Source organism: Emydura macquarii, unplaced genomic scaffold (assembly GCF_026122565.2).
Source record: "Emydura macquarii macquarii isolate MOO-44397 ecotype Brisbane River unplaced genomic scaffold, CSIRO-AGI_Emac_v2 contig_1253, whole genome shotgun sequence".
NCBI classification, from domain to species: domain Eukaryota; kingdom Metazoa; phylum Chordata; order Testudines; family Chelidae; genus Emydura; species Emydura macquarii.
Genome location: NW_027131390.1, coordinates 374,285 through 389,778, shown reverse-complemented (window position 1 = coordinate 389,778; position 15,494 = coordinate 374,285). Strand labels below are relative to the sequence as shown.

The 15,494-nt window shown below is 51.9% G+C and overlaps 1 protein-coding gene across 4 annotated transcripts in view; it reads right to left on the bottom strand.

Annotated features, from left to right (window-relative positions):
* Positions 1-15,494, bottom strand: part of ZMYM3 (zinc finger MYM-type containing 3) — a 51,130-nt gene that overhangs the window by 23,266 nt on the left and 12,370 nt on the right. For 3 of the 4 annotated variants that reach the window (XM_067547944.1, XM_067547942.1, XM_067547946.1), the window contains exons 2-8: positions 4,723-5,616; positions 3,891-3,934; positions 3,453-3,525; positions 2,576-2,867; positions 1,965-2,142; positions 1,250-1,462; positions 355-505 (exon numbers count right to left, since the gene is read on the bottom strand). In XM_067547944.1, the coding sequence (XP_067404045.1) occupies positions 355-505; positions 1,250-1,462; positions 1,965-2,142; positions 2,576-2,867; positions 3,453-3,525; positions 3,891-3,934; positions 4,723-5,599 (1,828 nt within the window). In that variant the 5' untranslated portion in view covers positions 5,600-5,616. Of the gene's footprint in view, positions 1-354; positions 506-1,249; positions 1,463-1,964; positions 2,143-2,575; positions 2,868-3,452; positions 3,526-3,890; positions 3,935-4,722; positions 5,626-15,494 lie in introns of those variants that run through there. The other variant, XM_067547945.1, reaches the window with a different exon arrangement.

The window sequence follows — 15,494 nt, the reverse complement described above, 5'->3', positions numbered from 1 at the left end:
GAGCAGCTGAGCTGGTGTGAGCACCAGGGGCATGGGCGTCTTGTATCTCTGGCACAGACATGGCTGCAGTGCTGAGCCCATCACAGACCTCCTAGCACATGGGCTTCCCCTGCACTCGAGGATGGCAGCACACACATCCAGTGCACATGGTGAGCTTTTCTTAGCACCTATGTCCTGTGAGGGCTCCTCACCTTCCCCAGCTCCTCCTGTGTATGCCACCCACGCCGGCGCCTCCTCCCGCAGATCACCTCCCTCTCCCCGGGCTCCCCCGACCCTCCCTTCGAGAGGCACGAGTGCACCGGGACAGGTTCGCGTTTCGCAGCAGAGGGCCCTTGGGGACGGCTCTTCTCTTACCAGTCAGACCCGACTGCTTCACTTTGTGAGAGGTGGTGCAGCAGATGGAACAGAACAAGCCCATCTTGCCGCTCCGGTCCACGTTGGGCAGCATGTCGAAGTTCTTACACAGCGTTTTGCACCACATGCATGGGTACACGCGGGTATTCTTCTGCAAGCACAGAGCAGAGCGTGGCTACTGGAGAACTTAGGCCCCTGCTTTCCTCTATCACATGTCCTGGCTGTCTCTATCCATCCTCATCCCCTCTCCCACCTCCCATTCCCTTCACTGGCCCCATCAGGTCCCCGCCCCATAGGGCAGTTCCCCAGGAACACACAGCATGGAAGACAAGCTCACGCTCTGTCCCCCTGGGGTCACGGGCCCTGTCAGTCAGCGGTGGGGCAGCGGCTGGCAGTGCCTGGGAGCAGGCCAGCTGGGAATCCACCTAGATTTCAGGCTCGCCTGGGGCACGAGGCTGCTTCGTGGGGAGCCAGGGTGGGGAGGCAGGGGAGGCTGGGAACATTGTCTAGTTAAGTGAAGCCTGCACAGCACAGCAGGCTGTAACCAGCTCTGGGCTTTCTGGCCACCTCAAGGAGCTGTCTCTGTGCCTTGGACAATCAGCCTCGCCACCTGGACAGGCTGGTCTATCGCTGCCTCACGCTGCTGCTGGCCGCAGGGACATGCCTTGGGAGCGACAGCCCCAGCAGACGGAATCAGCTCAGGCAGCTCCACTACGTGCTTTGAAGAGACACTTTGGATCTCTTCTCTTAAGAAGCTTCACCAGCGTCCGAGGAGCTGAGAGAGGCTGCTCGGTGTTACGGTCCTGCCAGGAGCCAGGGGAAGGTTGGTAAAAAGCCTTGAGAAAGGGAAGTGCGTGTCCACGGAGCCCGCCCCCGTCTTCAGGAACACCCTCACCTTCTTGTAGCTATTGAGGCAGGTAGAGTTGCAGAAGCGTTTTTGCTGGCCCTCGTGGAAGAGGTACTCCAGTGGCAGCCCCTTGTTGTAGATGTAGAGGCCACAGTTATCACAGCAGTTGGTTTTCAGCCCCTTGGTGGCTCGGAATTTGGTGAAGCAGGCGTCACTGCAGATCCGGTGAACCACGTTTCCATTGCTGACCTCGTGCTGGATCTGCACACACATCCGCACCAGTCACTCCCTCAGAGGCAAGCACAGGCCTCCCTGCACCAAGGCGCACGCTGGCCATTCTGCAGGGGCTCTGCCTCTGGGGAGGAGGAGCCATGACTCTAGCAAATCCTGGAAAATGCTGCCCATTCGGGCCAGCTTCCACCCCCACTAAGACAAAGGAACGAGCAGGGCAGTGGAACTGCAAGGGGCATCCACGGACCTGAGAGAAGAGAGCAGAAGCTGCACTTTGGGGCTGACGGGTGGAAAACAATGGACAAGGAGGAATCTGAAAACAAACCCAGTTCTGCACACGGGCCACAGTTTGAGGCCATGGGAGTCCCTGGCAGGTGCCCCACAAGGCCCCAGACACTGACAGGATCAACCAAGCCCCACAGCTGGAACAGAAAGCGCACAAACAGCTGGCTGGCGTAGGAGCTGCCTTAACTCCAGCTCCAGCAGGAGGCTTCAAAGCTCCTTGAGCCACACACGGAACAGACAAGCTTACCTCCCCAGGCTTGTGACAGACACTGCAGCGGCTGGTGTCCGAGGCCTCTGCAGGCTGAGGTGCAGGTCTCTGCTGCTGGGCCTCGTACAGGGAGAGGCACACAGAGGTGCAGAACTCGTGGAAAGAGCCACCTGAGCCGATCTGGGCCACAACAGAGTCCTTGGTGTTCCAGATCTCTCTGGGGAGCAAGAAAGGGAGTGGTTAGTGCAGGGGACACCCCACTCCAGCTCTATGAGGGTGGGCCATAATGCCAGGGGCTCCAGGGCAGGGGCAGGTGAGAGAGCCTGAAGAGCAACAGGCGATCGGAAAGGGGAGGAGGAAACAGCAGCTAGAGAGAACGGAGCCCCGTGGTGAGGAAAGACAGGTCTGGGGGACCCTGGAGGGACAGCAGAGTGTGGGGATGTGAGGGGTGCGAGGGAGCAGGATGGGTTGACATGGGGTGCGAAGAGACTCTGCAGGAAGGGTGGAGGGTTGGGTGAGTGTGACGGTGGGCACAAGGGAAGGTAAGCAACACTGCGAAAGCAGGGCCATGGGTCGGTGGGTGAGGAAGGCAGGGCGAGGTGAGGGACATGGGGAGGGCGAGAGGACGGGAAGGCAGGGAGGGGACACACTTTTTACAGAAGGTGCAGATCTTCTTGCCGGGTGGCTTCTTGGAGAAGGTGGTGAGGCAGGAGCTGGAGCAGAAGAGCTGAGGCAGCCCTTTGCGCTGGTAGGCGGTCTGGCCCTTCTGCAGCGGGGTCCGGCAATTGGCACAAGTCATCTTGGTGACAGAGGAGCGAGCAGCCCGTTGAGCCATCTGTGTGCGCAAGGACATACGGGTCGAGCGCCGGGTACGGAAGGGAACAAAGTCCTCATCGTTGGGATCATCCACCATAGCATCCGAGTCCTCGTCAGAGACCGGGACTGCGAGCGGGGTAAGGGAGAGACACAGATTCCCCATCAGTGACTGCAACAGAACCCTACGTCCAGAATGGGAGGCGGGACCGGGAGGATGAGTAAGGGACCTTGGAAAGCTGTGATGGGCTGGCGGGGGATGAAGCAGGAAGCCCCAGGTTCCCTGAGACTTGAGCACTGCTGTCTCCACACGAAAGGCAAGATTCTTTGGGGCCAAGCAGCAACTTCAAGTGCAAATATTTATAGCAGACTGCAGAAGTCTCTCCATGTCCCACTGCATTGCAGAGAACAAGCCAGCTCCCTCCAGCCCCTTCCCACAAGGAGAAGGCAGCAGGTGGCAGACAGGCTCCTCCCCATGCCTAGAGAAAGGAGCTGCAGACTCCACAAGCAGTTTTAGACTCTGCATCTCAGAGGCAGAGACTGGACATTTTTCCCCAGGAAAGTCCCTAAAACGAAGCCAGGCTCCTGATCCCCAGATGGGGTGGGGACAAAGGGACAGAACTGCCCCAGGCTGGGATAGGGCCTCCCAGATCAGTGCTGGCCCCTCCGCTCCTTGGCTCAGAGATGGGCCAAAGCGGCCAGCCCGTGACTTACTGCTCTCGGAGGAGTTCACGGTGTCAGGTCTTGCTGCCTCCAATCTTCTGGCTCGTTCACTTCTCTTCTGCTCCTAGAAGACAGCCAGAGAACATTCAGACCAGCCATCTTCTGGGGCGACCACGGGCAGGGAGCTTCGGCACCTCCCAGCCTCGGGCTCTTCTTCCAAAGAAGTGTGCTGAAGATGGGTCAAGCTTTGCTGAAGCCAAGCCAAGCCAAGGTCCTGGCTGGGTTCAGCAGGGCAGGGGGGCCAAGCTGGCTTAGAGAAAGGTGCTCTGGCCGGAGAGGTGGCAGGGAGCTAAGACTGCAACCACCTGCACAGCACAGAGGCAGTGTGTGCCGCAGGAGACATGCACACGCCTTGCCATGCTCACTGAGCCATGAATGGCTGGCCCTCAAGTACTCTCGCAGACAGGCACTTGGCTGAACTCTCCTCACCTTCTCAGTTGGCTGTTCACTTCCCTTCCCGGCCAGGCCTTCTCCTGCAAGGGAAATACAGAGGACACCTGAACCCAATACCCACTACAGCAGTGGGAAAGCTTCCTGTTCAGAGAGAGCCCCCTCTACATGAATAGGAGGGGCTAGAAATCACAAGTAGCATGCCCAGTAAGGCTTGAATCCCACCGAGCCACGTGGCTGAAGAATCACATGCCAAGCGTGGGAGCATCCCACTGGGAGAAGGCTTGTACACAAAGCAGGGGAGAGACTCTGGGCAGCTCTATCTGTCACGTCTACATTTTCGGGGTCAGCCTGACAACCTGGAGACCAAATCCTCTCTGTAAACACAAACCAGAATCAGGCGGGGAAGAGAGTGGATAGGTCCAGGCATCCCTCCCTCCCTTCCTCGGCCTGGAATGGAGAGCTGTGCCGGATGGAGACATCCCTTGCCCTCACTGCTCAGCCCCCAATGCCAAGGAGAGGAAAAGCACCGGGTAGCCTTGGACATCAGCAACCAAACACCAGCACCAAGGGGCTGAATCTAGGGCTTGGAGAGGGACTAGTAGCCAATAGGAGCACAGAAGGGCAAACTTCAAGCTATAGCAGCCAATGAGAGTGCTTATTTGCATTGAGGGACCTGACTGCCTGAGCTATTGATCCCTCCTATTGAGGCCCACACTCCCCCCGCCAACCAGCCAGCAATGCTGATTCACATACAGAGGAGACCCTGGGTAAGACTACAGTGGAGCAAGCTCTAGTGTCCTGGAGCAGAGGCTGCCTGCCAGCCACTCATCATGCAAGAGGCTTTGCCCCTGGCATTGGAAGGACCCACCTGGGGATGATGCATGTATGGCCTCCTGGGCTGTGGGCATGCTGCCCTCTTGTCCGAGGGCATTACTACTGTCATCATCCCCCTCCTCAGCCTGGCTTTCATCAGTGTGCTCAGGGGGCAGGGCAGGGCTCTGCTCTATCCCCTCTTCTGCGGCCGGCTCCTCTTTTTGCACAGGGGAGCTTTTCCGTGGTGCCTTCAACCTTGTTTTCTTTGCCTGCTTAAGACTGGGCTGTGATGGACCCACTGGCAAACTTGAGAGCTGTGTTGGAAATTCCTCTGTGGGTGATGTGCTGCTCAGCTCCCCTGTGTCAGGAATGGGCTGCAGGGGAGACTCCCGGGTGTTGCCATCACAGCGCACAGTAGTGCCAGCAGCACAATCATTTTTTAGGTCCCCCGAGTCATATTTTGGTTCCTCTTCCCCTTCTTTCCAAGCTTCTGGCACAAGGTCTTCCCTAGCCAGCACAGAGCCCCCATGCCCCTCTGCCATGACCTGGGAAGAATGTGCCTTGTACAGACCCTCCAAATCCCCTGGTTTGTCTAGAATCATCAAGTCAGTGGCTTCATCCAAGTCATCTAAGACACCAGGTTTCTCCAGAACATCCAAGACACTGGGTTTATTCAGATCAAGGTTGTTTGATTTACTTAGATCAGCCAAACTGTCTGCTTTCACCAAAAGGTCTAAGTCCCCGTCTGCAGCCACTTGCTTGTTCTGATCCCATTCCATCTCTGGGGGCTGAAGATCTGAAGCTTCGTGTGTAGAAGCTGTCTGGGAGCCCAGATCTTCTCCAAACTCCATGTCTGCAGGGAGATCACCGATCAGTGGCTTATCAGGCAGAGAAAGTGGGTCCAAAGATCCAGGAAACTCACTGGAATCCATTTAGAAGCAGCAGATAACTGGGAATGAGAAAGAGACTTGTAAGTGACAGGAAGTCACTGTTATACCGTGTATGAATACAGCATCACACGCTCTTCCAGACCACACCCGGAGAAAATGAGGCCTGGTGGGATTCAAGCACAGCCCAGGATACAAGTGACCCACCTTTACTTCTCACAGTATAACAGGGACTTACAAACTTCTGGAGCTTCCAGTGTGCCTGGAAATTTACCACCACATGCCTACACTCCACCACGGCCAACATGCAATGACAGGGGTGAGTGAGTATGTTTGCAGCAGAGCAACACAATGGAATACTGCAGCGGGACAGCGTTTCGGGTTAGAGAACTGACTGCATAACTGCTCAGCGATCTGTAATGCAGCAGTGGGACTGGTGCCCCGCCGCCCCTTCAGTAGGGACAGGACAGGGCAGGTCTCACACAGCTGCCCACGTGTTTAAAGTGCCTTTTCTCCCAGCCAGTCCATCTCATCACCAGGAGCCACCGCCCCCCCCCCACCCACCCCATGGTAGGAATCCCCTGCAAACAATGTACCCCAGACCATGGAGACAGACTATCCACAAGAGCTACTCAAAAACCAGAGAGAGACAAGGACACATCCTTGGGATCCCAAGTGAGTAAGTGCAGGAGTGGGGAGCACTTGGTTTCTGCAGAAGAAAACCTTTGGTGGAGGCTATGGATGAAGAGAGAAATAACCCGAACAGCCTTAGGAGGCTAAAAACCACCAACAAAGCAAATTGGAAAATCATAAACTAATATCTGGGGGAATTACCCTGAAACTGTGGTAGGGAGAAAGCGAGGCAGCAAGAATGCACCAGTCTGGGCTACCATTGCTGAAATTAGGTCACTTCTGGGCTCCTCGTTACAAGAGAGATGGGAAGCTGAAGTCAAAGAAGAGCCCAAACATGATCAAGGGCTAGAGGAAGTGAATTATAAGGAGAAACAGAGAGTGAAATACGTGTTGTCTTTGCTAAACAAGGACAATCACCACCAAAGATACAACAGGTGTAAAGCCAAGGAGGGAGAGGGATCACTGAAATTGCCCAGCTGGATCAGACCTATGCTCTACCTAGTGCAGCACCTTCTCTGACAGAGGCCAGAACTGGACACTTCAGAAGAAGCAGCAAGAACTCCACAATAGCAGATGTGCTTCCATGAATCCTGACATGTTAGAAATTGGCTTACGCTGTGATGCGGGAGGTTTAATGTGCTGTCCAACCTTCGTTACCAATCACTATTCTAACTCTGTACTCAACAATGGAAATGGCCACTCGCTTCTCAAATGGTTTGTTTTGGCCTCAGTCACATCCTGTGGCATCAAGTCCTGCTGTCTAATTACAGACTGCAGGAGAACAGATTTCCTTTGATCAGTTTTGAATTTGCCACCTTTTCATGCTATTAAAACATCCCTTTGTTCTTCTGTTATGAGACAGGGAAAACAGGAGCTCCTGATCTACCCTCTCTCAACCAGTCATTATTTTATAGACCTTGATCATGTTTCTTCTTTAAACGTAAATGATCTCTACTTTTTCCGGTCTCTTTTCAAGGGAACCTGTAGAAGTTCCATCACTTGAAATTCCTACACCAGACTGGACCAAAGAAGAGCAAACACAGTGCATGGGTAGTTTGGAGACCCTCAGCTTGGTCTCATCCATAGAACCTTTGAGTGTCTTGCCCCTGCTTCTTTAAGTTTCCTGTGACCAGCACAAGAAACCTCTCACCCTGCACCATAGCACTATTTGCTGGCTGCTCCCCATCACTCTATCACCTACAAGGAGGGAATTATTACATTGTTCATTTCAGCAGCCTCTCTGTAGGAGCTGGGACTGGTCACATTAGTCAGCTGTGTAGAAGCCACTGCTGCATCTGGGGTGAATGGAGCCCATGTGGACTTCATCTGATCAAAGAGTTTTACTATGAAGAGAAAGAGACCTCCATCAAGCAGCTGACACACTTCACCACTACCACAAACCCACACCGTCCAGCATAGAATATAAATAGGGTGCAACAAACATGAAACCCCAGATAGCTCTCTTTTAAACAGGTTTTCAATGCAAGATGACAACGGGCACAGAAAGACGCGATCAGCTCCTTCTCCCCTTCCTGCCCACAGCAGAAAAGCCAAGCTTCTCTCAACAGGCAGTTTATTTAGAACCAAGATGCAGGAAATACATGGATGGAGCAGCAACAGACCTGGGGCGCCTTCTTCAGAAGGAGATAAGAGTCAGATTCTGCAGCTGGACATTATGAACGTTTTAAGTTAGGCAATAAAATAAGAATAGCCAAATACCCTGCTCAGGGTGACAGCTGAGTCCTTTTGCCATCAGGAAGGGAAAATTACTCCCCTGGGATTCTACTTCCCTGGAGACATCATCTGAGGGGATCCTCACACAGCCTTATGTCTTCAGCATGAGCCTGGCACACCTCCCTTCACTTTTAAGGCTGCTTGTCCCATGAGGCCACCAGTAATAGGGAGCCAGGCCCCCTACTGCTTTCATATGCTACCTCCTGCCAAATATAAATGCCAGCCTTGGGCTGAGCCAGTTCAAGAACATAAAATCTAAGATATGCCTCAGAGAAAGGAAAAGAAAGAACACAAAGTGCAAGAAAAAAGCCCCTCAATGAAGAAAAGGTCCAGAAACGTAGGGAAGGTGAGAATCCTCCACAGAGGATATCTTCCAAGAAGCAGAACATGTTAAATAATTTCTCCTTTTCTAACGATGCCCTCTACCCAGCTTCCCACTTCTAGAGAGCAAGACATTAGTACATCAGCAATAAAGTCAACACCAGCCAAATGAACAGGGAGGGGTTTAATTTGATGTACACAGCAGAGGACTAAGACCCTCTCAAACCCACCGTTAGGTGCAATGCACATGCCTGAGGAATGAACCCAGAGAGGCCAAACACACAAACAAGACTGGCCAGCTGAAAATAATACAAAACTTCATTTGGTGCTGGAAGAGTTTGATCTCCTCTAATAAAGGCCTTCAAGCATCCCCTGGCAGTGGGACAGGGAGATGGCTTTGTCCCCCCCATGCCATCACACCAAACTCTGCTTTTGTGAAGTCTGTGTCAAGGATCAATTCCTCCTGGCCAGGTCCTCGACAGTCTCTGGTCCCTCCTAGGATAGGGGGAAGCAGAAGTTCCATGGCTTCAGTAGAGGCTAGTCAGCCCTAATTCTCCAGTGCTAAGGAGCTTCTTCTCTCGAAAGCCCTCAGCTAGGGTAAGTAGGGAACCCAGGCCTGCCCGCCCCACTGGGTTCCAACTCAGGGCTCTTGTTTGGGACAGTCAGAAAAAGGCAGTTACTGACCTTTGTAACTGTTGTTCTTCGAGATGGGCTGCTCATATCCATTCCAATTAGGTGTGTGCATGCTTCGTGCACAGTCGCCAGAAGGCTTTTCCCCCAGTGGTACCTGTAGGGTCGGCTCTATATCCTCCTGGAGTCGTGCCTTCATGGCGCCCTATATAGGGCTCTGCCGACCCCCAGCCTCTTCAGTTCCTTCTTGCTGGCAGACTTCGACAGAGGGGTAGGCGGGTGGGTCTTGGAGTGGACAGGAGCGACACATCTCAAAGAACAACAGTTACAAAGGTCAGCAACCGTCTTTTCTTCTTTGAGTACTTGCTCATGTCAATTCCAATTAGGAGACTCCCACGCAGCTCCTTAGGAGATGGGGTCAGAGTTCAACAGGTAACTGATCGTAGTACTGCTCTACCAACTGCTGTGTCATCTCTGGCCTGCTGAGTGATAGCGTCGTGCACTGCGAAGGTGTGGATGGGTGACCACGCTGTTGCCCTACAGAAGAGAGCTGAATTGGGACTTGTGCGAGGAAAGCTGCCATGGTCGCGTGGGCTCTTGTGGAGTGGGCTGTCAGAACCAGTACCTTCATCAGGTCATAACAGGCCTTGATACATGACGTAATCCATGATGAGATCCTTTGGGAGGAGAGTGGGAGGCACTTCATTCTGTCTGTTATTGTGAGAAAGAGCTGATACGTCTTCCTAAATGGTTTCGTCCTCTTGACATAGAATGCTAATGCCCTCCAGACATTAGTGAAGCCTCTGTTCCCAGCTGTTGGCATGCAGTTTAGGATAAAAAACGAGGAGAAAGATGTCTTGGTTTGAATGGAACTCTGAAACTACTGTCGGGAGGCTAGATGTGGTTGCAGATGAACCTTGTCTTTGAAAAAAACTGTATAAAGAGGCTCTGAAGTCAAGACCTTGAGTTCTGAGACTCTTCTGGCCAACATGATGGCCACTAGGCAGGCTATCTTCCAAGAAATGTATAGAAGGGAGTATGTTGCTAATGGCTCGAACGGTGGTTTCATGAGTGCTGACAGAACCAAGTTAAGGTCCTGTTGGGGAACCGGATGGCGCGCTTGAGGAAACAGTCCGCCAAGGCCCTTGAAGAAGTGACCTACTGTGTGATTCGCGAAGATTGAGCGGCCAGTGATCATGGGGCGTCGCTTCCATTCTTCTATGGCAGGCATATGGTTCAGAACCATGACTGGAAGGAAGGCCCTGGCTTGGTTTGAGTCCAGGATTGCCCCTATAAATTCTATCCTCTGTGTGGGAGTCAGTACTGACTTTTGTACACTGATTAGAAGGCCCAGGCTGGCAAATGTCAGTTTTATGAACTGTCTGATGCCACCTGATCTCTGGATCGGCTTTTGATCAACCAATCAACCCAAGTATGCGTAGAATGTATTTTCTGTCTCCTTAAGAACTCAGCCACCTCTGCCATGCATTTTGTGAAGACTCTGGGGGCTGCTGAGAAACGGAATGGCCGTATGTGAACTGGTAGTGTTATTGGTTGACCATGAAGTGAAGGAATCTCCTGTGTCTTGGGATGACGTGGAAACATGCGTCTTTTAGATCAAGGGTGGCATACCAATCTCTTGGATCCAGAGAGAGAGTGATTGACACCAGGGAAAGCATTTGGAATCTCAGCTTCTTCATGTATGTGTTGAGGTTTCTCAGGTCTAGAATCAGTCTGAGACCACCCTTGGCTTTTGGGATTAGGAAATATCATGAGTAGAAACCCTTTCCCCTTAGTGCCTGAGAAACCTCTTCCACCGCTCCCACTCTTAGGAGCACTTCTTGAATTAGAAGTTGCTCATGAGAGAGGTCCCTGCAGAGGGACAGAGAGGGTGGAGAATATTGGGAGGGAGCTGAATTGGATAGATTATCCCAGTTCTATTATTCGTAGTACCCAACGGTTTTTGTTGTAATCTGCACCCATGCATGGTAGAAGTGGGATAAGTGGTTTGAAAATAATAGGGATGGAGGATCCAGAATCTGAGTTGATACACCATCACCGGCAGCACCCTCAAAAGTTATGTTTTGGCTCCGGGGGTTGTTTCCCTGAGCCCCCACCATGGCTGAATGAGGTCTGATACGGTCTCAAAAAGTCCGGTCTTTGCTGAGGCTGGTAGAAAGGTGGGAGAGTCTGAGGCCTAAAGTGCCTTCTCTGGAGAGCTGGTGTATGTAGACCCAGGGACTTGAGGGTGGCCCTTGAGTCTTTTAAATTGTGCCATTTCGAGTCAGTCTGATCCAAAAATAATGATTGACTCTCAAAGGGAGGTCCTGCACTGTCTGTTGAACCTCCTGGGGGGGCCCCCCGAGACCTGTGTACGGGTTGCTGCATCAGCTGTGTCCAGTGCCGCTTGCAGCAAAGCCTTCGCTATTGCTTTACCCTCATCTACCAAGGCCAAGAATTCTTTTTTAGAGTCAGGTGGAATAGAATCTGCAAACTTCGTCATGGACTCCTAGGTGTTAAACAAGTATTTACTTAACACCACCTGCTCGTTTGCTACTTGGAGTTGCAAGCCCCCGGTGGAATACACCTCCCTGGCAAAGAGGTCCATCTTCTTTGTCTCCTTGGCTTTTGGTGTAGGGCCCTGGTTCCCCTGTCTCTCCCTCTTGTTCACTGCCGCAAACACCAGAGACCTGGGAGGGGGGTGAGTATAAAAGTACTCCTAATTTTTTGAAGGAACAAAATATTTTCGCTCAACCTTCTTGGTGGTTGGGAGAATAGAGGCAGGGGTTTGCCACAGCGCCTTTGTGCTCTTATCAATTGTCTTAATCAGGGGCAAGGCAACACTGGCTGGATCTGATGGAGACAGAACATCTGTCATCGGGTCCACCACTCCTTCAGAGATTTCCTCAACTTGGATTCCCAGGTTTTGGGCAACCCAACAGAGGTGGTCCTGATAGGCCCTGCTGTCCTCTGCTGCCTTGTCAGGAGATGAGGAGGATGATTCTATTAATGGTACAGTTTCCTGTCCCTCTGCGCCTTGTGGATCTCGCAGTACTGGGTGTTCTAATTCCACCTCGGTGTGTGCGGCATTGGGCTCAGTGCCCATAGTGATGCCTATTCGGTGCTGTGTCTGGGTTCCCAGACATACTCAGTGCCGGTGTCAGCTTCAGGCCATGAAAGGGTCTCTGACCAGGTCTGGTGGTACCTGCTCCCTGACATGAGGAACTGCGACCAACCTGGGCTTGGTGAAAGGCCCACGGGGCCCAAAATGGCCACTGAATTGGGACCTGTCATTGTGGGGCCCATGGTATGGGAAGGGGTAAGCCATCTCTTGGCTTCAGTACCCCTCTCTATCCTGGTGTCAACTCCTCTGCAAGGTGTAGGACTCCGCCTCAAAGTCAGATTCAGAGTGTTTGCTCCTAGGGGAGTGAGGAGGTGCAACATCCCTCGGTGCCAATGAGCGGTGCCGGGACGATGGCTGGTGGGACATCATCACCACCTTCCCTTTTGAAGGCACCATCCGCTGTTTCAGTGCTGGAGCTTCTACCTCCATTGCCCTTCTGTGGGTTTGTGGCACTGGCAATGGCACAGTGCTTTCAATGAGCTCTGGTCAATCTGAAGGTCTTCAGAGTGGAGGGCAGCTGTAAGTCCTCATCCAGTTCTCCCTGGTCGGGGAGCTCAGCGAAACCAGACTCAACGTAACCCTCTCTGGGTCCAGAGTTGATGGTGCTGTAGCAACGGCGCCGGTGTGCAAGTGGCCCACCACGAATCACACTCCACTAGCGCTCTTATGCCCCGATGGCCTAGCATGGGCGAGCGATCCCGGTCTGTCTTCCTCTGTTTCTTCTTAGGAATGGGGAGAGTGGTGCAGAGTACTTTGGATGAGGTCTTCAGTGCCAGTGATCCCTTGAGGTGCCGAGGGTCTCGAGAACGAGAGACGCTGGTGGGCTGACACGTTGGGTCCCAGCTCCGATGGGCTCAGGGAGGGATGGAGAGCCATTTCCAAGAGAAGGAACTTTAACCTTTGACTCCTTTCCTTTATTGTTCAGGGACAAAAGTCTCTGCAAATCTTGCAGTGGTCCCTCTGGTGTGTCTCTCCAAGACACTTAAGGCACGCAGTGTGCGAGTTGCTCTTGAGCATGGGCTTTTTACAAGCCCCACAGGTTGAATCCAAGGGACTGAGGCATGCTGTGGCCCCTGCAGGAGACAATGGTCCCTTAAGGGGATCTGTCCCAGTATAACTACTCTATTCTAATTCTAAATACTTAACACCTACTGTTTAACACTAATTCTAACTATTTACAGGAATAGAGTGAAGAACACTGGAGGAAGACCCTTGCAGAGCAAGAAGCAACAGATTCTAGCCGACCATCACAGGCAGTAAGAAGGAACTGAAGAGGCAGGAGGTCAGCAGAGCCTTATATAGGGTGCCATGAAGGTGTGATTCCAGGGGGCTCCAGAGCCAACCTTACGGTTACCACTGACGGAAAAACCTTCCGGCGACTGTTCACAAGGTGTGCATGCACTAATTGGAATCAACATGAGCAAGCACTCGAAGAAGAACCAGTCCTCCTCAGTCCCTTGCTGTTGTTTGAGCTACTTTCTACCTCAGCTTCTTTGTCCTGCTCCCCCCTATTTGCTCGGTTGGTTGGTTTGGCAGATTTTCACAAGCCTGCTGGAAGGATTCGCTCCCTGCAGTCCCTAAGGGCAAGTATACACTACAAAATTAAGTAGACCTTAAGTTACGTCAACATACAGCTGCCGCAATAATTAAATTGCTTTTGCATGTCCACACTACACTCCTTGTGCTGGCGATGCCCATCCTCACTACCAGCGCTTGCAGTGATGCAGAAAGCAGTACACCATGGGTTGTTAACCCACTGCAACACTTGCCACCATCTAGTGCAGGGTGTTTTAGGAAGGGTTTGAATGCCTCATGGGGGCCAATGAGTCACGCAGGGGTGACTGGGAACATGGTTTCAACGTCTCATGATGCAGTTATCTCCATCCCCTAATTTTATCTGCGTCCCATGTTCCATGCTTCTTTTCAAAAGGTCCGCAAATCCATGCATACGCCATGTTTATGAGAAGCATGAATCCTTCACAGCACTATTGTGATGAGCATTGTGAGCACAACATGCCTGATCCTTCAGTATTTGCAGAGCCACCTGAGGAACATGACAATTCCTTGGAGACTAGCTTGCTGTGAGACATAAAAAGAAATAATTCAACGCTGTTGGCATTCATGGAGCAGCTGCAGACAGTGGAGGGCTGGTTCTGGGCCTGCAAAACAAGCAATGACTGGTGGGATTGCATCGTTATGCAGGTAGGGGATGACGAGCAGTGACTGCAGAACTTTCAGATGCAAAAGACTACATTCCTGGAAGTGGTGCGGCGCTTCCCCATCCCTCCGGCACAGTGACACCAAAATGAGAGCTGCATTGACAGTGGAGAAGTGAGTGATCACTGTGTGAAAGCTTGAAATCCCAGATTGCTACTGATCCGTCAGGAATCAATCTGGAGTTGGAAAATCCACCATGGGGGTATCTGCGATGCAAGTGTGCAGGGCCATTAATCGCGTCCTGTTATGCAGGACTGTAACTCTGGGCAATGTGCAGGACATAGTGGATGGTTTTGCAGCAATGAGATTCTTGAACTGCAGTGGGGCGACAGATGGCATGCATATTCCTATTTGGTATCAGACCACCTTGCCAGAGCACATCAACAGAAAGGGCTATTTTTCTATGGTATTGCTAGTGCTGGTGGATCACTGGGCATGTTTTACTGACATTAACGTGGGATGGTCAGGGAAGGGGTATAACACACGCATCTTTAAGAAGGCAAGCCTGTTCAGAAAGCTGCAAGCAAGGACTTTCTTTCCAGCCCAGAGGATTACCACTGGGGATGTTGGAATGCCAATAGTGATCCTGGAAGTCCCAGCCTACCCCTTACTCTTGTGGCTCATGAAGACTTACGCCAGCCACCACCACCATCACAGCAGCAAGAAGAACATCAGCTACAGGCTCAGCAGGTGTAGAATGACAACTGAATGTGCCTTTGGCCATTTGAAAGGCCGTTGACGCTGTCTACTCGTCAGATTAGACCTCAGTGAAAATAGCCCAATGGTTATAGCTGCCTGCTGCGTGCTTCCTAATATCTGTGAAGCAAAGGGAGAGAGTTTCCGTTGGGGTGAAGAGCAGAGGTGGAATGATGTAGGCTGATTTTGAGCAGCCAAATACCAGAGCTATAAGAAGAGCTCAGTGGGGACTCAGGGAGGCTTTGGAAGACCATTTTTCTAATGAGCCCCAGTAATGTGAGTTGTTGTAGCGTGCTCTGCCTGCCATTGATTTTTTTTTTTTTTTTTTGCATCCTGGCATGGACCTTGTAATAAGTGCTATGTGTGTAGCAATATAACATTGCAAATGCACCTATTGCTATTATCTGTGAATGATGTGAGCCCTAGCCAGCATATGTTGTGAACTAATAAAGATGAATTAAGTTTCCATAAATAGACTTTTATTCCAAACACATGCAAACAGACATATTTATAACTGAATGAAATTTTATAAATACAGGGAAAAGAATAGTCATTTCCATCTCTCTCTCTCACTCTCTCTCTCAC